This window comes from Panthera tigris, chromosome B3 (assembly GCF_018350195.1).
Source record: "Panthera tigris isolate Pti1 chromosome B3, P.tigris_Pti1_mat1.1, whole genome shotgun sequence".
Classification (NCBI taxonomy): Eukaryota; Metazoa; Chordata; class Mammalia; order Carnivora; family Felidae; genus Panthera; species Panthera tigris.
In genome coordinates, this window is record NC_056665.1 from 24250641 (window position 1) to 24272463 (window position 21823).

Here is a 21823-nt window from a genome sequence, read left to right on the forward strand (position 1 = left end):
CAACTCAGGTAAGCCTGTTTCCTCATCTGCAGAGAAAAAAAAAGGGATAGTACTCTTCACACTGCAAAGATGTGAAGGCTTAATAAAAATATACGGAAGAGTTCTAGAGCAGACAATATTACTAAGATAACACAGCATGTTGCAACCTTTTAAAACAACTTTGATCTTTGAACATAAGATTCATAATTTGATTTTATAGCCTAGTCCCAAGTTTGAAAAGAACCTTGGGGAAAAATAGTTCCAGTTGGAAACCTGCTTCAAGCCACAGAAAATAAAGAATGCTGAGAACTAAATTAGAATTATCAGCTCCAATGTGGTTTACCCATCACGCCAACATCCTATATTGCCATGGAACGCATTCCTAGTTTCCTTCTTCCAGTTCCCACCTGCCTAGGTGTCAAAGGAATATAAGTCAATGTTTATATATATGCCCTTATAACACAAAGACAAATCTGCTTATATCAAAAGTATAATGCATTCTGAGGTGAAAAAACTGATTATCTGGTATTTAAATTATGCTTCCTATAGTCCTCTTTATTAACATGCACAAATGAGAGCTGACTCCATTATCAATGTGATTGATATCTTTTAAAGGATTCGGTGTCGATTCTACAGGATTCAGAGGCCATGTGTTGTAGTCTTAGTTCCACCTAAGACACCTCATAGGACACTGAAACAAATTTATCTTCATTCCTTTTTTTTAGAAAGATGTTCCTAATACCTTTTTTTTTTTTTTTTTCTATAGAGAAAGAGAGAACATGTGAGCAGGGGAGAGGGGCACATGGAGGGAAAGAGAATTTTAAGAAGGTTCCACACTCAGTGCAGAGCCCAACACGGGGCTCGATCCCACAACCCTGGGAACATGACCTGAGCTGAAATCAAGAGTCAGATGCTCAACCAACTGAGCCACCTAGGAGCCCCTAACTTCATTCTTATAAAATACTAAATGTCTGTCTGTCTCCATCAATCTCCACAGCGCTCTCCACCCTGAGTGCCAAAATAATTCAATATAATATTTTATAATTGTAAACATATAGCTTTATCTTTCTTTGCTTTAGTTTCATCTATAAAATGAAAATGATATAATAAAAAATTAATATATGTGAAGCACTAGATGAATTCCCTGTACAACAACGCTTTTGTTATTGTTACTTTTATTTGTACTAAAAATTCTTTCAGGCATGCCTGAAAACCTAACCACCCAGATATTACAGAACAAAAATATTTCAGTAACAACACACGAATAATATATAGCACTTATGTGCCAGGGCACTATTCTCAGCACTTTACATATATCAATTCACTGCATTTTCACAACAATCTTATGAGGCCAGTAATATTATCAATCTCATTTTACAGATGAAGTCTCCAAAGTCATGAGGGGCTCAATAACTTGCTTTTAGTGTTAGTAAATAGAACAGTTCTAATCCAGAAGGAAGCTCTTAACTATTATGCCTTCCTGCCTCTCTTCAATAACTAGCAATAATCTTTTTTGAAATTATAAGTGACTTTTATTTTCTTCATGTTTTCTATATTTTCAATTAGTTTTTACAATAAACATGTATTTCAGAATCAGGATGTAGTCACATGTAAATATGTAAAAAGAATGATTTGAAAAATAGATGGCAACTGAACTCTGCAGGCAAAAATTTCCATTACCTATGTTATATACTTAATATATATAAGTATTTATATATACTATATACTTAATATATACCTAGGTATATAGTAAGTGGTTCTGTAAAATACTTTATCATTTATGTATACATGGGCAGTCTACCTTTAAAAACAATGTTTACTTTTAATTATAGCATAAAATTTGCCAGTTACCATTTGACAAAGGCCATTAAGGGGCTACATTTTTATTTTTCTTAAACACAACCACTTCTGACCCACTGTTCAATCAGAGAATGATTTCAGAACTGAATTGTAAAGGTATACAACTTTCTGTAATAAATACATAGCATTTAAAACAGAATTATGAAAATCAGAAGCTGCCTTGAATACAGGATACTTGGAAATTGAAAGCCTAGGTCAGTGAACACTCTGAAAAGGAGAATTTGTATGCATCCTTGAATTGAAATCATTTAGTATACAGACCTGTAGTTTTATATATAGGTTTTCTTAAAGTAGGGTATATTTTGTATTAATTTAATATGAAGACTGGCAAAATGCAGATTACTGGGTTAAAATAAACAACAGACTGGATGTAATAACATCTACCTCTTCCTTATATGACTTCCTCTTCTTACTAAGACTCTTGATTTCATCAATTGTTGGATAAAACGATTTTCAATTTCTGAACTTTTAATTGGCCATGATGATGAAATCCTAGAGAGATCATTTTTTAAAAAAAATTGATCTGGTATCAAAGCATTCCCAGAATACCTAGGTAGGATGACATCTTAATATAAAAATATCATACTTGCCAGATGCAAAAGCGTTAAAAGGAAAACCCTATCCTTTAAAATCTTACAGTATTCTGGGCTATTATTATTCATGACAAAGTCATCTTTACCCATAGTTGAAAAAATCCCTTAATGGTATGGATATTTAAGTAGTATTCACATAAAATAGACCTAATTCTTAAGAATGCCTACGTTCTCTAAGAATGGCTGGCTTAAAACAACTTCAGTCAACTTATTAGACTCTATGGTTAAACAGTTTGTTTACACCTTTAAGCTACTGACTGGAGCAAGATCTTTAGATTATTTAAGTATATTTAATTTTTTCATTTATCTATGAACAGATAAAGTTTTTTTTTTTTTTTTTTTTTTTTTTTTTTTTACTATTTTACATATAAAGTTTAGATGTTTCGGTAACAGCCATATCATTTAATCATATCTGCTTGTGAGACCAGGAACCCTGAGTTCTAACAGTTCCAATCCTGCCATTAATTTATACAGGCCAGAATCTGAGATTCATTTTTCTCACATGTAACAGTAAGGAGTTTCACAAATTTCATTTTTTTAGATTATTGTATGATGCGGAGAATCTATGTAGATCTGCTTCATTCTCCTAATCTCCTTTGAGTACATAAATCAGACATGAAGTTCATTTCTTTTAGAATAAATCTTAAACAGGGGCGCCTGGGTGGCTCAGTCGGTTAAACATCCGACTTCGGCTCAGGTCACGATCTCGCGGTCCGTGAGTTCGAGCCCCGCGTCGGGCTCTGGGCTGATGGCTCAGAGCCTGGAGCCTGCTTCCGATTCTGTGTCTCCCTCTCTCTCTGACCCTCCCCCGTTCATGCTCTGTCTCTCTCTGTCTCAAAAATAAAATAAAACGTTAAAAAAAAAAATAGAATAAATCTTAAACAATAATCATCATTGCATTAAGCACAATAAAGTGAATGTACAAGATAAAATTAATCATACTCAGAACAGCACAAGATAATCTGATTCTTAAAGCACTGTAGACCAATTGTTAAATAAAAGAATCAGGTTTTATTTAAATAACTAAGGGTGTGTGTCAAGGAAAATACTGGGGGCTGGGTCAGACAGTACTGTTAGAGCCCAGAAAAAATGAATGATTTTTTTACAGGGGACTGAGCAGAACTAATTGGTAGTAGGGGGCTTTTCCTTTGTGCTTATAATCTTTATCTGTTCCAGTTCACAGTTTTGGACTTTCCTATCCAGTTCTACTCAGCCATTCCTTTCAGTCTTTAGATCCCCACTCAAAATTCTAGGATTCCCAGAACCAAGAACCTAATCTGAACCAAGTCTCAGACCACCGTCAATCCTATTTCTACACCTGCTATTTTCACCACCTTCTCAAAGACTGCCAGTTTCCCAAGTATGTACTTGTATATAAAAATGGCCTCAATAAATATGTATATATAAACCGTACCAGTTGCTATCTTCCCAAATACTGGTTTGCAGACTGGCTTTATGGGAGTATCTGCGGACATGACCAGAAATATAGATTTCTAGGCTCCACACCAGATTTCCTAATCTGAATCTCTAGAGGGTAGAACCTTGAAATTTTTCTTTTAAACAAATTTCCCATTCAGATGTGAAGGCAGTTCAGGGTATGTCATAGATGGCAATACTGTCTTCCATGATACTCATACTACTCTCCTAACATAATCTAAGATAAAAAGTATGAATAAAATTTTATATCCTTTTCCTTTGGGAATGCTTGGTCTAAGAAAAATGACAAAATATCTACTTTTAAAAGAATACACAAATAGACAAATGTTATGAGTAAAATACTATAAAAACCTTATGTTATAATTGTTTTAATTCAAATGAGCTCATAACTATCACTGTACTATTTTCTAAGAAACAATAAAAAATAGTGAAAGTGAGTCCTGGGGGAATCCAGCAACTTACAGGTATGGGAGTAGTTCTTAAATGATTCTGAGATACCTACTTGTGAAAAGGCAGTTAATATTTTACCATATTTCACTGATTCTAAAATTCGCTTTTCTGTTTTTGCACTTTAACATCTCTGAAATTATGGATATACCATACAACTGGTAGCATCTCACAACTAACTGGCAGTCTTTTTTTCTTTTTTAGTAGTAATAGTGGGTCCTACAATCAATAGCATTTAAGGTTCAATAAAATAACTGTAAACACTAATTCAGCTGTCACCAAAGATAGTTCCTCTAGAAAAAACTCCAGTTAGGAAATAATCTGCTAGTCTGGTCTGAATTACACGGTATGAGAAGGTGGCAAACATATTTTTCATTAAAAAAAAATCTGAAATTATCAATTGAAGGTACTACCCCTCCCTTTTCCTCCATGACAGTCAGCCTGACAATTAACTGAAAAATAAGACCTAACAGAAAACATATTCTCATTTCCTCTTCTCTTCCTGACCCTAAATTAGCAGGCCATAAGAAAGTGCTCAATAGGTTTATTTTGTTTGTCAAACTGATATAGAAGAAAGAATGAGGCTTTAAAAAAGCAAAGTAGATCCTTGAGGAATAAGATGCTAAAACCCATCAGTACTTTTGGGAGTTCAGCTGAGAGGATGTCCTTTAACTACTTTTTGTTGTAAACCTTTTACTTTTTGCTACTAAAATACTATAATTTTTATCATAATCACACATTCTATGAATATTTTTTAAAAAATAGAGCATCAATTGACTGACTCACAAGGCTATTTTGATGATTTTATTTTTCTGGCCTTTCATATTGTTATTAAAAAAGAAAGCAAAAGAAAAAAGGGAAGAAGAGTAAAATTTGCTTAGTATGAGTATTTAGAGCCCCTAAGAAGCTTCTTGGTGGTCATGATTCATCTTTACATCTTTACTGCTTAGCAAAATGCCTCACAAAGAAGATTTCTAAATCAAACTGCTTTTGTGGACTGGTAATTTAAGTACAGGTATTATCTAGTGAATCCTAATTTATAACTGGTCAAATTATAATATTCAGGTTTTGTATAATGAAGCAGAACTCACTAAAAAAACCCAATTTCTTAGCATAATTAAAAAGTTCAGTTAATTTTATCCTAACATCTGCTTTAAAAAAGGCCTTATAAACCAAAATGATCGTTTCCTCAAAGTTCTAGATGATAGAATAAAGTAAGTATACAACAAGTACTTAAACTTTCGTTGATTCTTAGCCTTGCTTTACTAAGGGGGTGGTGGTGGGAAACAAGGCGGGGGAAGGAAAATAAAGTTGGGTAGATTTCTCAGCAGAAGGCAGATAAGGAAGGTGGACAACTTTTTTTTTAAATTCTGGATAGAATCTTATACAGAGTGATTTCACTGCTTTCTAAAAGCCAGGCACAGCTTTTGCTGGAAATAGATGAAAGAATCCCAACTCAAGAAGCCAAACATAAAATGTGTTGTTTTGGGATTTGCAGTTCTGCTCTAACAATCGAAATTCATAGAAGACTTCAATGTCCTTTTCACAAAACATCACTCACGTTTTTTAAGATACCCTACTTTCTGCTAAATTATGTAAAGTTGCTGGCTGCCTGATGATGAGTTGTTAAGTATATTATTTATGTAGCTCAAAACTACAGGAGTAAAATAAAAAGAGCATCAGAAAGCAAGCAACAATAATTACTCCAAACAATTAATGCCTCTTTCTGCCTCTGTTGAAAAACTGCTTGAGTTGTTTAAATAATGTAGAACTTTTCTTCAATACTAGAAATATATTTGATGTTTTTAAAAACCAATTAAACAAAAGAGGCATAAAAATCTCGAAAACTTTTAAGTTTCTGAGCTGTCAAACAACTTTTTCCACTGGTTAAGTTTTATGAATATTCAGATTTAGACAAACCAATTCTAATGCTAAAATATACTTTAAAATAAATACCACAATTTCCTAGTTGTGTCATGGTTTATCTTCCACTAGTATGGAAGGTTTACTGCATCTTAATTTTAGCTGGCATCAAATTTTACTTAAAGTGGTTAAAAAAAAGAACTAGTAATGATGGGTGTATCTAATATTCTGAATACAATAAAATCCTGCAATAAAGCACCCTATGGCAAATGTAAATTTTGGTACATGATTGGCAACTGGTTTCTGTCTTCTGAACAGGCCTGCACTCTTACTTAAATGGGGGCAGTAAAATTCTTATTTTCTGCTGCGGGAAGGAATGAACAAAAGGCAACAATCTGGAGATACAGGAAGTAAGAAGGTGGGTACTTGTATTCCCAATATTCTCCTAGCTCAATCTCCCTGGATTGGGTTTATGAAACAAGGCACCATTAATTTCAAGAAATCCTGGGATAGCTGCTGTTTTCCTAGAAGTTCCAACAAACTCCAAGACCCAGAGTAGTTCATACAGATTATTTAAGTGGTTAAGCAAATACCACAATCAGGCAGTGCCATTCAGGGGCATTATGAGTGACCCAGCAGGAACTCTTACCAGCAACGTACACTAAAGTGTCTAGATCACTTCAACTTCACAATAACCCAACTCTAAACTTTACGTCATAGAATTTTTGAATACCACTTATTATTCTATGGTATGATTTTATTGTACCACTCTTCCCAGTTAAGGCTTGACATTCACACTTATTACTGAGTGTCTCCACATTCCCCTTGTTCCTGTGTTCTAGTCTTTTCCCAACATCCACTTGTCTTCTGAATAGAGAAAAAACTTTTGGGGTTAGTTGTCAATATTTAGAAAATCTGTTCTTTTTCAAAGACAGAGTGACCATTATTTAAGACAACCAATAGTTTGTGGGACACATTTATAAATTTGGACAGGAACAACAAAAGTATAATATTTACATTTATAATACAAAATGTCCATGTGTTCCTAAACCGTGTAATACATTTTTTTTTCAGAGTCACTTATAAAATGAATTCACTGAACTGTATTACAATCTCCCCAGCATTAGGTATGTATTCTAGTACTAATTTTTAAGCATTAGCCCAACTTACCCGGACAAGTGCATCATCTATGATATGGTCACGTCTGACTTTGAGTCTCAAATATGGATTCAACTGCTGTCCTTGAACTAAGCTGTAGAGAACAGTGATTCTTCGTTCACTGTACATGCGAATTCTATTGTCATAATATAATCCCAAATTCTTTGTGACAGCATTCAATATAAAGGGACATGTCATGAAAGAGAATTTGTTCTCTGTTTCTACTTTGAAAAAAGTATAGTCTTTATCCATTTCTAGAACATCATTCAGTGGTTCATTAATAAACTCTTCAAAAGGGATAAGTGGTTTTCGACAGTCCAGAGTTTTAACACCAAGTTCAGTTTCTAGTGGGTCCACTCGAGGACCTTTCTTGTTTCTTCTTTCCTCTCCCAAAAGCTCCTGAAGTGTCAATTCACTGGACTCAGGGATGGGCTCTTCATCATCTTCTTCATTATGATTTGTGTCCACTTCCCCACCCACTACATTTGCATAGTAAACCATTTTCAAGCACTTTGAAGCAGCAACAATAGCATCATCATCATTCACTAGATTGCGACTGTTAAATTCATTGCTTATGACCTTGTAAGTAATAAGTTGCTGAAATGTTTCCATCATTCTGCGAATCTGGTCTGCACTGTATTTAGACCACAGTCTAACCAATTTTCCTTGGGCTGCAAGGGGTAGCTTACTCATTGCTTTGCAAAATAATGGCAAAGCCATTTCCAGATATTCAGGACTGTGGAGATTTCTATTCTCCATTACAATAATGAATAAATTCAGATAATTAGGATCTCGAGAGTATACATTGTGATATGTCAAGTCACATTCCACATTAGGTGACAAATATACAAGTGCATTGAGAAAAGCAGTTTCTATTTTTTCATTAGAGAGTAATCTGGTGTAGACCCTTCTAATGGCCTCAATATCCACAGACACATCATCAGGGCCTAATTTTTGTAAGTTGTTATCTCCTTGTGAACTATCACTTATCCTTGAAGAAGATGCTTCTGAATCTTCTTCCATAGCAGCAGCAGCAGAACATGCAGCTTTTTCCTTTTCATCCTCATCTTTGTCTTCATCCTTTCCTTGAAGAGATTTCAGTTCTTCCTTGGTGTGTTGCTTGACTTTCCGAAAGCTCTGTACCAATGCCTCAGCACTAGAAAAAACTCTTCCAATAACACGGATTAAAGGGGAATAATCCTCTCTCTCTCTACATAATTCAAGAATTTCATATACCGTATCTTCTGTTAGGTAAGTCACATCTAGAAAATTAGAGAAAAAAAGGAGAACATTTATTTTTTAAGTATGTTTACTTTGTCTTAATAAGTTCTAGTGAAAAGTAAAACAGCCAAAACATTTTGTACTCAATACCATTTATGACGTACAGCTCTTTTAAAATGTATCTAATACTTAGATTCAACAAAATATATTTTACCTATTTCTTTCCATGAAATAACAGAAACAACCTCACCCATTCTTTTACATTCTTTCATTAATACACAGCATTTAATGAGTTCAAACTCTTTTCATAATCACAGTAGACTACAGCTTTAATTTGTAAATATGTGAACCAAGCCATCATGTGATTTGACTCATCACACCTCTTTACAACCTCACTTTAGAGAAGAAACACTGTTCTTCTGAGAGGTTTCTTCCTTATTTCACTACTCTGTTCTCAAAAGACTGAGAAGGCAAGAAAGGTTCCTTCAGTATTCTCTTTGATAAACCACCCTTGTCTTACTTTTGTATTATCTGAAAATCAAACTGGTTCCTTTGGAGTCTTCATTTTTAGTTTTTTTGCAGGGTGATTATTCTGTGGGTGACTGACAAGAATTAATACACCATTTCTCATAAAACCTGAAGTTGACAAACACTGCCATCTGTAGCCAGGAATCAGGTTGCAACAAACCTTACAGAGTAACAGGAAATAGTTACAGGGTCAGGCCAAGGCTTTTCCTTCTGGCTAATGGGGCGATGCTCCCAGAATGCTCTGGAAGCTATGTGTTAAAAGTAATAATGTCACTACAGCTGCATTTCTGAATGACTGTGTGAAGCAGAATTTTGCCAACCTAGAATATCATGGCTGTCAGATGAGCTAGAAATAAATTTCCACTTTGTTTAATAAGCTAGTGCTCTTTCTAGTATCTACTTAATATTGCAGTCTAGTTGATCCTTACTTAATACAGAAAGAAGCTTTTCACCTTTTTCCATCTTGCCTTCAGAGTCTTTAAAACACCAGTAATGACTGTCCCTCTAAATTAAGCTTAATCTTTCTTGGTACTTTTCTTGTATATATAAAAATTTTATAAGGAAGATAAGCTGTTTTTGCACTTAGTTACCATTGTTTTTGCTGTCTGTAGTACTTAAATCCAAGGGAGTTTTAGTATGTTCTTCTATTATATCCATTCTCCCCCATTAAGAAATAACCCTATAAGAGGCAAAAATGACAGGAGGCAAGGAAAAGCCAGACCAAATATCAATTTATTACACATTTTCAGAATTACAGTAATGTTAATAAGTTGAAATTCGAATGAAATCACAGAAGAAACAAAAAGAAGAGAACATTTCAAGGATTTTGGAGATAAAAATTCCTGGAGACAGGGACTCTTGCTGTGGTGAAAGTCTGTACCAGTTTGCTGGCATGCATCTTACTTCCTCTCACATCTGTCTCTAAATAGTAACTTAGACCTCCATTATCACCTTTTCAAATATTTTTATATTTGCTGTTTTTATATTTGCCATTATTCTCTTTCAGACAAAACCAGATAAACATATGGCTCTCATTCTCTTCACCAACAAAAATTAAATCTATACATATATCCCCTTGAGAGGAATGAAGAATAAGTCTGGAGATTATAGAATGCATAAGCTTAATTAAAAGGGAACCCCAATGGATGAAACACATTAGAACAACAAAGAAAAACTCCAAGTGTGTTCCCTCTCTTATGCTTTGCTTACTCAAACACACAAAAAAGAATATTAACATGCTCTTTTCTAAAATTCCAAGTTGTCATCTATTTAAATGTTAATTTATTTCATGCAGTTTAATCTGAGCTTTCATAATGCTTGACTTTTTCACAGAAAGCACTGAGTGCAGTGATTAAAGAGGAAACCATGTAAAACATTCCATTCAACTCCACCTCAACGCTTGGGGATATTAGACAATTGACAACTCGCAGATTCAACACATCGAATAATAGAACTCCCTGGTACTTACCATGAATTTCAATTTAAAAAAGGAAAAAAAAAATTTTTTAAATTAAAATTAGCTTAGCTATAAATGTATTCAATTCTCATGATCTACCATCAAAACAAAAGCAAAAAAAACCCCACACTTCATTTTCTCACTTTTAATCTGAGATAGGCTAAATAATCACAAAATTGCACCTTACCAAAGCTGAGAAATCTACCTTGACAACACTATTTTTTCACTTATGACTTGCATGAATATCAGGTTAACTGGGGATAACAATAAATTGTTTTTTAAAGGTCAAACAAGAATACAAATGACTTGTATTACAAATAAAAATAAGGAAATAAAAATATTCTGATCCTATAAACAACTTCATTAATAAAAGAGGTGGAAATATCCTTTAAACATTAGATAAATAAATTTTACTTTAAAAATCAACTCTATGACCTGTTGTAATAGCTAAAGGAAGAATGAACTCTCTGGGCAAAGATAACTCAAAAGCTTGAAAGCTTCATGTTACCTGTGTGTATAAATGTGTTTCTGTGATCCCTAATGACTATCACATGTCTGGTATTATTTAAAATACTCAAATGTTGGTAGACAGGTAAGGCTAACCAATTACTAAAAGGATATGAAACTATTAATGACTGACTAGTGTACGTCATTCTCAACTGATTATAAAGATGTCATTCAATGCTGGATAGTGCACCCAAGAGTTTTGTGTCCTGAGTTATACTAGTTTAGTTTACATGAATATGTCAACTTAAATTTTCTTTTTTTTTTTTTTTTAATTTTTTTTTTTTTTAATGTTTATTTATTTTTGAGACAGAGAGAGACAGAGCATGAATGGGAGAGGGCCAGAGAGGGACGGAGACACAGAATCGGAAGCAGGCTCCAGGCTCTGAGTTGTCAGCACAGAGCCCGACGCGGGGCTCGAACTCACGGACCGTGAGATCATGACCTGAGCCGAAGTCGGACGCCCAACCGACTGAGCCACCCAGAGCCCCGTCAACTTAAATTTTCTACTGAGATTATTTCTAACTCCAAATTAGATTAATCATTCTGTATCTAAAAGGTGATCTTCTGAAACTGTGGTCTTCTCTAAACATGCTGTCATAACAGAAACTGTAAAAACTAAACACTTAGTATTCCAATCTTCATTTATATCTGGAGAATAGCATGTGACACAGGTCTGCCAATTACCTAAGTGGAAGTCCACTGGTGAACTTCTGATGGCTAATTTTCCTGATAAATAGGGGCAGCTATGATTAACTCACACTGTGAGTACAACAAAAATCTCCTAATTTTTAGTAGTAGATATACTAATACACCTATAGTTTCCTTTATGGGTTTTAACTCTTTAAGAGTTAATCCTCAGGTTTGTTCCAGGATACCTAGGAGTGCTTTTCGAAAGTTTCCATTAGGCTACTTTGTTTATACAAAGAAAGTTAAAAAGCAAAAAAAAAGAGTTTGTATTTGTATCACAGCAAGCCATTATAGAGGCAGCATATACTCTGAGCATTAAGAGTGGCACTGCAAGCTCCTTCTCCAGGAACCACACTCAGCATCTCAGCTGCCATAGGTTTGAACTGTGTCTGTGAGCATTTGTGTTTATCTTGATTGATTTTGTTCATCTGTTAGCAAGATGTGACCTAAGGTATCAGAAAAGCCTGAGAGGTTATTTTTTGGGTAAGAGAACCTCAAAATTTTTTCTATAGAAACTAATGATAATCACTTCTTCACTTATTATATGCCATTTTGGCTCATGAAAGGTTTCATAAGAATGCTCTATTTTCAGATAGTGGGGAATTCTGCTTAACATCAGTAATCTCTTCCTGAAAAGTATGAAACTGTTAACTGGAAGCTTATTTCCCATTATTTCCATTGGAAACAAAATTTAACATCTTACAAGACAAAACAAAACCCCTATCTAATTTCCTAAAATGTAACCAAAACAGAATACCTATTATAACTACCTTGCTAGGACCTAAAAACTCTGCTTCCTATTCATCAAATCATAAACTTATTAACAAAGAGTTGTTTTGCATGCAGTAACATGAACTATCTCAAGGGACAGCAACATTCTAGACCCACACACCCTTTTTGTTGACAGGCTGTTCAGAACATCTTCAAGTGAATCAGACATTCTCCTAATTCTTTATAATGTATAATATAAAATGTATCAATTTCCCTACACAGAGTTTTGTTTAAAATGTTGAACTGAGGGGGCACCTGTGGCTCAGTTGGTTAAGCGTCTGACTCTTCAGCTCAGGTCAGGATCTCGTGATCCCTGGGTTCGAGCCCCTCATCGGGCTCTGTGATGACAGCTCAGAGCCTGGAGCTTGCTTCAGATTCTGTGTCTCCCTTTCTCTATCCCTCCCCTGCTTGTACTCTTTCTCTCTCAAAAAATAAACATTTAAAAAAATTAAAAATTAAAATTTTTTAAAGTGAACTGAGTTTTTCAGACATAAATTAGTTAAAAAAATTATAATTAGAGATATAAGCATTCACAATGTTTAAAAAGAGATGCTCTACTAAGAAAATGTTAAATGAAGGAACATTCCCATAGGGTATACCAGTATATTTTGTAATAAATACATGTGTGTTCCTGAAAATACATTCTGTAAAATTTTATACTTAAGAAAATTTTTATACAAAAACAGAGTTTGGGGCAAACTACTAAATATGTATAGAACTAACAAATATAATTAACAATAAAAAGTACTAGTGTAGTTAATGCATTTGTAATTCCTCGTAGAAAAAATATTGTAGGAAATATAGAAAGCTGCAGAAAAAAGGGAGGAGCAGCAGAGAGAGTAACGTATTGGGAGAAAGAACAAGGAACTGATAAATTACATAGACAAGCAAAAACAGGAAACAAAGATTGGGGATAAACATTCAATAACACCTGCAATGAAGCACACAGCCAAAAAGATGTGTCCATCTGCCCTGTACCATAATCCCCATGGCTAGCTGTATTCAACTGCACCAGCACATTTACATTTAGTAACTGCAACTCTGTGGTGCACACTTAATGGGGAAATGGGCATGGGGGGGTCTGGGTGGCTCAGTCAGTTAAGTGTCCGACTTGGGCTCAGGTCATGATCTCGTGGTTCATGCATTCGAGCTCCATGTTGGGCTCTGTGCTGACAGCTCAGGGCCTAGAGCCTGCTTTGGATTCTGTGTCTCCCTCTCTGTCTGCTCCTCCCCGACCTGGGCTCACTTGCTCTCTCTCTCTCTCTCTCTCTCTCTCAAAAATAAACATTAAAATTTTTTTTTTCTAAATGGGGAAATGGGGATAATGGAGTCAATGCAACTTCCACATTGTACACACTGACAACATTCACCTACTTATTCACACTGTGTGAGCTAATTCATGTAACAGAGCCATGCATTTAGGAGCAATAAAGTGGTATAAAGTTATGAAACTAGTTATACTATGAAATCAGAATAAAAGATATAATACAATTCCATATCACCAATTAAGATTAAACTTGCATTCAAATCATGTTACTGAAAACTTTTGAGGTGTTCTCCAACTTACACATGTCTTAAACAAAAAGCTTCCTTTTTTAAAAGACCTCTGGTAGGTATTATGCACACTGTCAGTTATTTAGAAATTCAACTACTTTGTTACTAACAATGATTATCTTCACTGAGGAAAAGAAAGGTTGGATTTGAAGGTTAAAAAATTTTTTTCTTTAAACAATTTTGAAATACAGGATCATTTAGAAAACAAAGGCTTGGGTAAAGACTGCCATTAATAAGTAGGTGATGATTCTTGGCAGCATGAGTGTACCAAATCCCGAGAAGAAGCTGAGAAGGATATGGGAAGAATATTAGAAAGAAAAACTGAATTATTTCTCAAGTAACGGCTACAAAATTTTGCTGTGCCCTCAGAAATGGAAAAGACTGCCACCACTTCTTTCTGCTTCTTTCACCTAATAGTGCTCAGGTTCCACAATTCATTCCAGATATTCAGTCCAGCTATTTGATAACTTCATTACATTCTGTAGCCTAGTTTAGGAGATTACTACTTAGGGAAAATGTTCAAAAGTTCCAATCAATCTATTAAAGAAACTTTTGGAATTTAATCTGCTTCTCATTAGAGACCATTAGAACTATAAAATGCAGTTAAATAATTAGTTCAATTATTAGTTTGTCCTTTGCCACAATAAATAAGTATATACAGTGGTAAATAAATACCACTATACTAATACGTCTTAATGTCACACAATTAGACAAAACAAGAATCTCACAAATTATTTAAATCTCCAATCTGGTTTTTCAGTCAAAAGTTCCCAAAAATAGAACATCTTACCTCTAAAATCATCTCTTGCTCCTTGTCCTTCCTTCTTGTTCATTTTTATGTCAGAGCAGGAGTTGTTAGGGGCACCTTTCGAGTTTTCAAGGTAAGCTGAGCTTGCTCCTTTCTTGGAGGGATGAGGATCACAGAGTTTTGCATTAATCTTATAAAGCTCGAGGGCTTTAATAGCTGCTGCATTGTTATCCATACGAAGAAAAGTTGGACAGGAAGCACAAAACTCATTCGTGCAGGCCTCATTTCCACAGCCCTCAGTTAACTGGTGGTAGTAGCGTTCTATTAGATGCTTTGCAGCTGCTCGCTTCCTGTAGCAAACATTCAAACAATGAGCACAGTGATTAAGATTAGTATAGCTCTCATGTAAAAAGCTCAACAGATCATAAGGCAAGGCAAGTTAGTCAAGCACTGAAGTAAAAAACTGGCAAATTAAGATGAGGTTTAGAAAATGGAGATCCACTATTTATACAAATAAAACTTTTAACTAGATAAATGCTAAGATACTATGATAAAGAACAACAGGGACACCTGGGTGGCTCAGTCGGTTAAGCATCTGACTTTGGCTCAGGTGAGGATCTCAAGGTTCGTGGGTTCGAGCCCCACGTCGGGTTCTGTGCTGACGGCTCAGAGCCTGGAGCCTGCTTCGGATTCTGTGTCTCCCTCTCTCTCTCTGCCCTTCCCCCATTCACACTCTGTCTCTGTGTCTCTCAAAAATGAATAAACATTAAAAAAATTAAAAAAAAAAAAAGAACAGCCATATTTATCAAAATCATTGTTTTAATAGATTATGCTTTTCTTTGGCTTAAAAAAGTGTGTGGGGGGAGTTTATTTGATGGTATATATGCTTAAACTGTTTAGCACAACGGATGAAAATCAGAAGGTTTATGGCCAAGAGTTTTGTATTTTATCACTTTAAACAACTGACATTAAGAAAATAAGAGTCTAGTTAAAAGTATCAATCCAGCTTTCCTTTATATAATTACTATTTTAATAATTTATAAATACTTGATTAATAGTTAACACAGAACTTCTATCTGGAACAAAAAAGTTTTTTCCTCCAATTATCTACCATATGAGGGATTTAAAAATAACCTATAAATGAAATAGCCAAAACTGTGTTATACTGCAAGAAAATGATTCTGAGCATACAATCCTGAACCCAAAACATGTCCTTGAACTTGCTCATTAATCCCATGTCACAGAAACCTAGAATATTTTAAGTTCCCGTAGGGCAAAATTTTATGTTTCATTTACTTGTGAAGTTAAAGTATGTAGATTAACGTTCTTAACTGGCTGTTCCAGCAGAGCTTCCAAAGATACTGAGGAAGAGATTATTCCATCAAGCAAGAAGCTGGACTACAATATCTATCTCTATGGTTTATTCAACTCTAAGATCTATGCTTGTACTGTCTGATGATGTGAGATTACCATAATTTAAGGAAAGCAGTCTAGATCCAAAGAAACAGAATTCATAGCTATTCCTTTTGGTCTCAAATTCACATACATGGGAATAAAAACTACAAGTAATCAAAACCATAAAAAAAAGAAATTACCTAACTCTCAAAATGTTCCTACAATTACCTTACTAACATGTAAGACTAAATGGCAAAGGACAGTAGGGTTCACATTTTGTTAATTGTGAGATACATCTTGCTCATCATGAGAAACTGAACAAGGCAAATGAACAGTAGATGAGGGACATACTAATTAAGTCCAATTCTGTCTCAAAAGTAGGACTTTGTCTCTAAACTAAGTGACGAAAACTAGCACAATTAACTCTTGCACAATGTTGGCATTAGCGGTGCTAACACTTTGCAGAGTTAAAATCTGCAAGTAACTTTAGATGCTCTCATAACTTAACTACAAACAGCCTACTATTGACCAGAAGCCTTACCAATAATATAAAGAAGTGATTAACACATATTTTGTATGTTACATGTATTATATATTTTTACATTAATGTAAGCTAGAGAAAATAAAATACTAAGAAAATCGTAAGAATACATTTACAGTACTCTAGTGGATTTATCAATATGTGAGTTTAAAAAAACCCTCATGTAAGTGAATGCAGTTCCAACCTATGTTGTTCAAGGGTCAACTGTAACTCAAAAACATTCATTTTGATGCATCTATTTTTTAAATGTGCCATGCAAATTAATGCATACAGAGAAAGAAGACAAACGTAAAACACAGACTTAAAAATTTCATCAGCAGCGCTTAGTTATTTTAGATGTAGCTACAAACAATCCAACTTTTGAAAATTAAAGATTATGCCAGATATGTCACTATGCAAAATATTAAAGTGACATGTAAAGAGAAATATAGCCTCAAGAAGATTTATACCATCATCTCCCAAAATATAGTAGCTTTCCCTAGTGAAAATGTAAATAGGTATGTATGTATTTCTATTCTGGAGGAAAATTATGAACACAAAGTTAAAAATGAACAATCAGAAATCAAGTGAAATTAACTGGAAAACTGTGCAAAAATGCATTGTTTCTGTGAAATTTGGAAAAAATGACATGCCCATTTACATAATATGGGATTACTTAAATGAACTGCAACAATTCACATAATGGAATAAATGAAATTACCAAGATCTGAATTTGGCAAGGAATAGTCTTCTTCATTCATCACTAATTGACAAAAATCAGTTACAAAGTTTTAAGTTTAAGATGAGGCCACTTTTATTTCAAAGTGTTAAGTCATTTTCTCTAACTGATGTTGACTGAATGGGTTTTTTGAATTCTTCCATACTTTGCTTCTAATTTATTTTTTCTATAATAAACATGCTACTTGTATATTAAAAATAAATACAAATGAGGAAGTGTTAACAGCTTTATAACTTCATATACATGATTTAAAGAGCCTCAAGATTTATTAAATTGTCCCTATGATTTTTTTAGTAGTTAATTACCAAAATTCAAAATACCAAACACTCTTATTATTTTTCTTAATAAGAGTGTCATGTTTTGTCCGAAGAAAAATCCCCCCAAAACTCAGCCATATTACATAATGCTTCTGTATGTAATGCATAAAGGAGTGTGAACAGTAAAAATAGGACAAGACTGAGAAATTAGAAGACCTACATTAAGTGACAGCTCCTTTTGCCTCTAATTACCTATACAGTTTTGAATGAGTAGTTCTCTGGGCCTCAGTTCTCCCATCTTAAGATTCCTTTCAGTACTAAGGTTTAGGTTATTCTATGTAATAGGTAGGTGAACAAGGTACTAGTATTTGATGAGTGTCTGATAACATACTAGACATACTGCTAGGCACTCTGGCGTAGGTTATCTCATTTGAATCCCATTACTTTGAGGATTATCTTCAGTTGACAGCTAAAAGACAATTAAAAGAGTAAAATTATGTACCCAAGATCACACAAAGGAAAATGCAGAATCAGGACAAAAACAGGAGTCAGGGGTCTTCTGGCTCATTTCCACTATACTGCCTCACAGAAAGGGATTCATTTCAAAACAAGTCTTAAGAATAGTAGCACTAATGACTCTAATGGGGGGAAAAAATCCCAGGAATAATATGTAATTGAAAAAAGCAAAAAACCTGAAAAAATCAAAATCTGAATCTCATATTTATGCATACCTGCTATCTCATAAGTACACTAAGTTTTTTGAAGACATACCAAAATATTCTGTAAAGTTAATACATCTATAATTTCTTGAAAACCTATATGCTACAGATGTTCTCACCTTAGAAGGCAGTAAAGCCTAGAAGTTAAGAGCTTGCACTATGAAGCCAGACTGCCCAAGTTCACATGTTGGCTCTGCCACTTATTAACTATGTGGCCTTGAATGATTTACTGACAACATTTCTGTGTCTCAGCTTCTTCATCATTAAAATGATGGTATACAATTACCATGGCTGTGAGAGAATTAAATGAGTTAATATACATAGTTAGAACCCTGCCTGGGATATAGTAAGTGCCATGTGTTAGCTGCTATTATTGTTATGACTAAGATCCTCATAAGCTTATGAATTGGCTAGAAAAACTCATTCTGCTGATGCTCAGAGCAGTTACATCACAAGTCACACATCTGATAAGAGATTTGAACCCAGGCTTCACTCAAAAACTTGGGTTTTAAATACCACTAAGGGGAGATTTAATACCAGACAGGGGAACGTAGCCCTCTCTATTCAGTCTGCTTCTCTGCCCGGGACATAGAAATAGCAGCTACACAGCTGAAACAGGACTGAAAGGAGGCCATGCCAGAACCTCCAGGTTATCAGTGGAATCAACCATTTTAAACATTTTTCTTCTTTCCTCACACCAATGACACCCTGAATTATATCTGTCCAATTCTGTATCCCCATCTAATAGAGCATTAAAAAAGACTTCTTTGTTGGCAATGTGTACACTAATAATGACATTTTTATAAGTAACTTGTACAAGGTTAATCCCTATACAGTAGGAGTCACCAAATCATAGCTTGTGGGCCAAATCTAGCCTGCCATAAAAAACAAACAAACCACCATTAAGTCTTATTAAAACATAGCCAAGCTCAATAATTTATGTATCGTCTATGGCTGTTTTGCACTACAACAACAGAGTTGAGTAGTTTTAAAAGAGATTGTATGGCTTGTAAATCCTAAAATAAATACCACCTGGCCCCTTTACAGAAAAAATTTCCCAACTCTTAATTTAGAGTCTGTGTTCCTTGCTCTCCAGTGACATTTCCTTATCATCACATGGTCGGCTCACTCTTTCCCCTCAACAAATCAATGCAGCAAAATATGTACTTTTTTCCCCAACTATGATTAAAAGAGAGAGAAAGAGAGAAAATGGAAGGAGAAGAGAAAAAAAGAAAAGGAAGAAAAGGAGATAACAAAAAGGAAAGAAACGAAGAGAGATCCTTCCCTAACCAGACCCCTCTAGTGACCCCTATCTGCTATTCATAATCAAAACTACAATACGGGCTAGGGCTTATTTTTTTTTTTAAGTTTTTATTTAAATTCCAGTTAACATACAGTGCAGTATTAATTTCAAGTGTACAATAGAAGGATTCAACACTTCCACACAACACTTGGTGCTCATCACAAGTGCACTTGTAAATCCCGACCACCAATCCCCTCTACCCACCTCCCCTCTTGTAACCATCAGTTTGTTCTCTATAATTAAGCGTCTGTTTCTTGGTTTTCCTCTCTTGCAATGCCCCCCCCCATGTTTGTTTTGTTTCTTAAATTCTACATGAGTGAAATTATATGGTATTTTGTCTTTCTCCAGCTTATTTCACTTAGCATAATACTCTCTAGCGCCATGAATGTTGCTGCAAATGGCAAGATTTCATTCTTTTTTATGGCTGAGTAATATTCCATTGTGTATATACGCCACATCTTCCTTATGTATTCATCAGTTGTTAGATATCTGGGCTGTTTCCATAAGTTTTCCTTTTTAGATAATGCTGCTATAAACATCAAGGTGCCATGTATCCCTTTGAATTAGTGTTTTTGCATTCTCTGGTTCAATACCTGGTAGTACAATTGAAATTATAAAAATCCTATAGGAGAACACACAGTAACCTCTTTGACACTGGTCGTAGCAACTTCTTTCTAGGTCTGTCTCCTGAGGCAAGGGAAACAAAAGCAAAAATAAACTATTTGGGCTTCATCAAAATAAAAGCTTCTGCATGGTGAAGGATACAACCAACAAAACTAAAAGGCAGCCTACAGAATGGGAGAAGATATTTCCAAATCGCATATCTGATAAAAGGTTAGTATCCAAAATATATAAAGAACTTATAAAACATCCAAAAACCCAATAATCCAATCTAAAAATGGACAGAAGACATGAATAGATATTTTCCCAAGGAAGACATCCAGGTGGCCCACAGACACAGGAAAAGATGTTCGACATCACTCATCATCAGGGAAATACAAATCAAAAACTACAATGTGGCACTGCCTCACATGTGTCAGAATGGCTAAAATCAACAACACAAGAAACAACAGGTGTTGGTGAGGATGTGGAGAAAGGGGAACCCTCTTGCACTGCTGGTGGGAATGCAAACTGGTACAGCCACTCTGGAAAACAGTATGGGGGCTTCTCAAAAAGTTAAAAATATGACTTATTTTCTATATTCTGTATTTTTTTTCACATTTCATGGACTTTTGTTATGGAGTCAATAATGGAGGAGGGCCAAGTGAGATCTGATGAGAAAGCTCTCAAAGTAGACAACTGAAAATATGCATTTAAAATAGACAACATTGGGGCACCTGGGTGGCTCAGTCGGTGAAGAGTCCAACTTCGGCTCACATCATGATCTCACAGTTCATGGGTTTGAGCCCTGTGTCGGGCTCTGTGCTGACAGCTCTGAGCCTGGAATGTGTTTCAGATTCTGAGTCTCCCTCCCTCCCGCGCTCGCTCTCTCTCTCTCTCTCTCTGCCCCTCCCCCACTTGTGCTCTGTCTCTCTCTCTCAAAAATCAATCAATCAATCAATCAGACAACACTTTCTATTTATTTATTTTACTTCCATGGCTCAGTGAGACAGTTCTACAAATAAATGTCCTATGGAATAAATTACATATAGAGGGCCAGAGTTACTCTAGAAAACTGGACAGAAGTCTTTTAAAAATTAGTTTCACCCTTGGGGAGAAGGGCACTGAGGTCAGCAATTAACTTTGAAATGCATGAAAAAATAAAGATGGAATGATGGACAGAAGGATGGATATGTGATAATACAAGGTAAGTATTAATAGTAAAATCTAGATGGCAGGCATATTGTGTCCATTGCAGAACACTTTCAACTTTGCTGCATGTTTCCAAGTTTCCAAAGTAAAACACGGGGAAAATACTGTTACCATACATACTATAACTTCTGAGAGGTCAACTGGCAGAGGAAATGATTTTAGCCATCAGTGGCCAAAACAGAAAAACCAATGTGTCATCATGTTTTCTGACTTTGAAGCTAGTTTTGAATCAATCCAGTACTCAACAAACAAAAACCCCTATAATAATA

The 21823-nt window shown here is 34.9% G+C and overlaps 1 protein-coding gene and 1 long non-coding RNA gene across 14 annotated transcripts in view; one reads left to right on the forward strand and one right to left on the reverse strand.

The window, feature by feature from the left end:
• The window catches only part of LOC107181265, a 129758-nt gene extending 122419 nt beyond the window's left edge, over positions 1-7339 (forward strand). For both annotated transcript variants that reach the window (XR_006218469.1, XR_006218470.1), the window contains 2 exons: positions 6498-6597; positions 7254-7339. This is a non-coding gene — a long non-coding RNA (uncharacterized LOC107181265). The remainder of the gene's footprint in view (positions 1-6497; positions 6598-7253) is intronic.
• Positions 1-21823, reverse strand: part of UBE3A (ubiquitin protein ligase E3A) — a 92128-nt gene that overhangs the window by 25180 nt on the left and 45125 nt on the right. For 10 of the 12 annotated variants that reach the window (XM_042988289.1, XM_042988290.1, XM_042988287.1 and 7 more), the window contains 2 exons: positions 14852-15159; positions 7350-8599 (listed from right to left, as the gene is read on the reverse strand). In XM_042988289.1, coding sequence (XP_042844223.1) covers positions 7350-8599; positions 14852-15159 — 1558 coding nt within the window. The other 2 variants (XM_042988296.1, XM_042988297.1) reach the window with 2 other exon arrangements.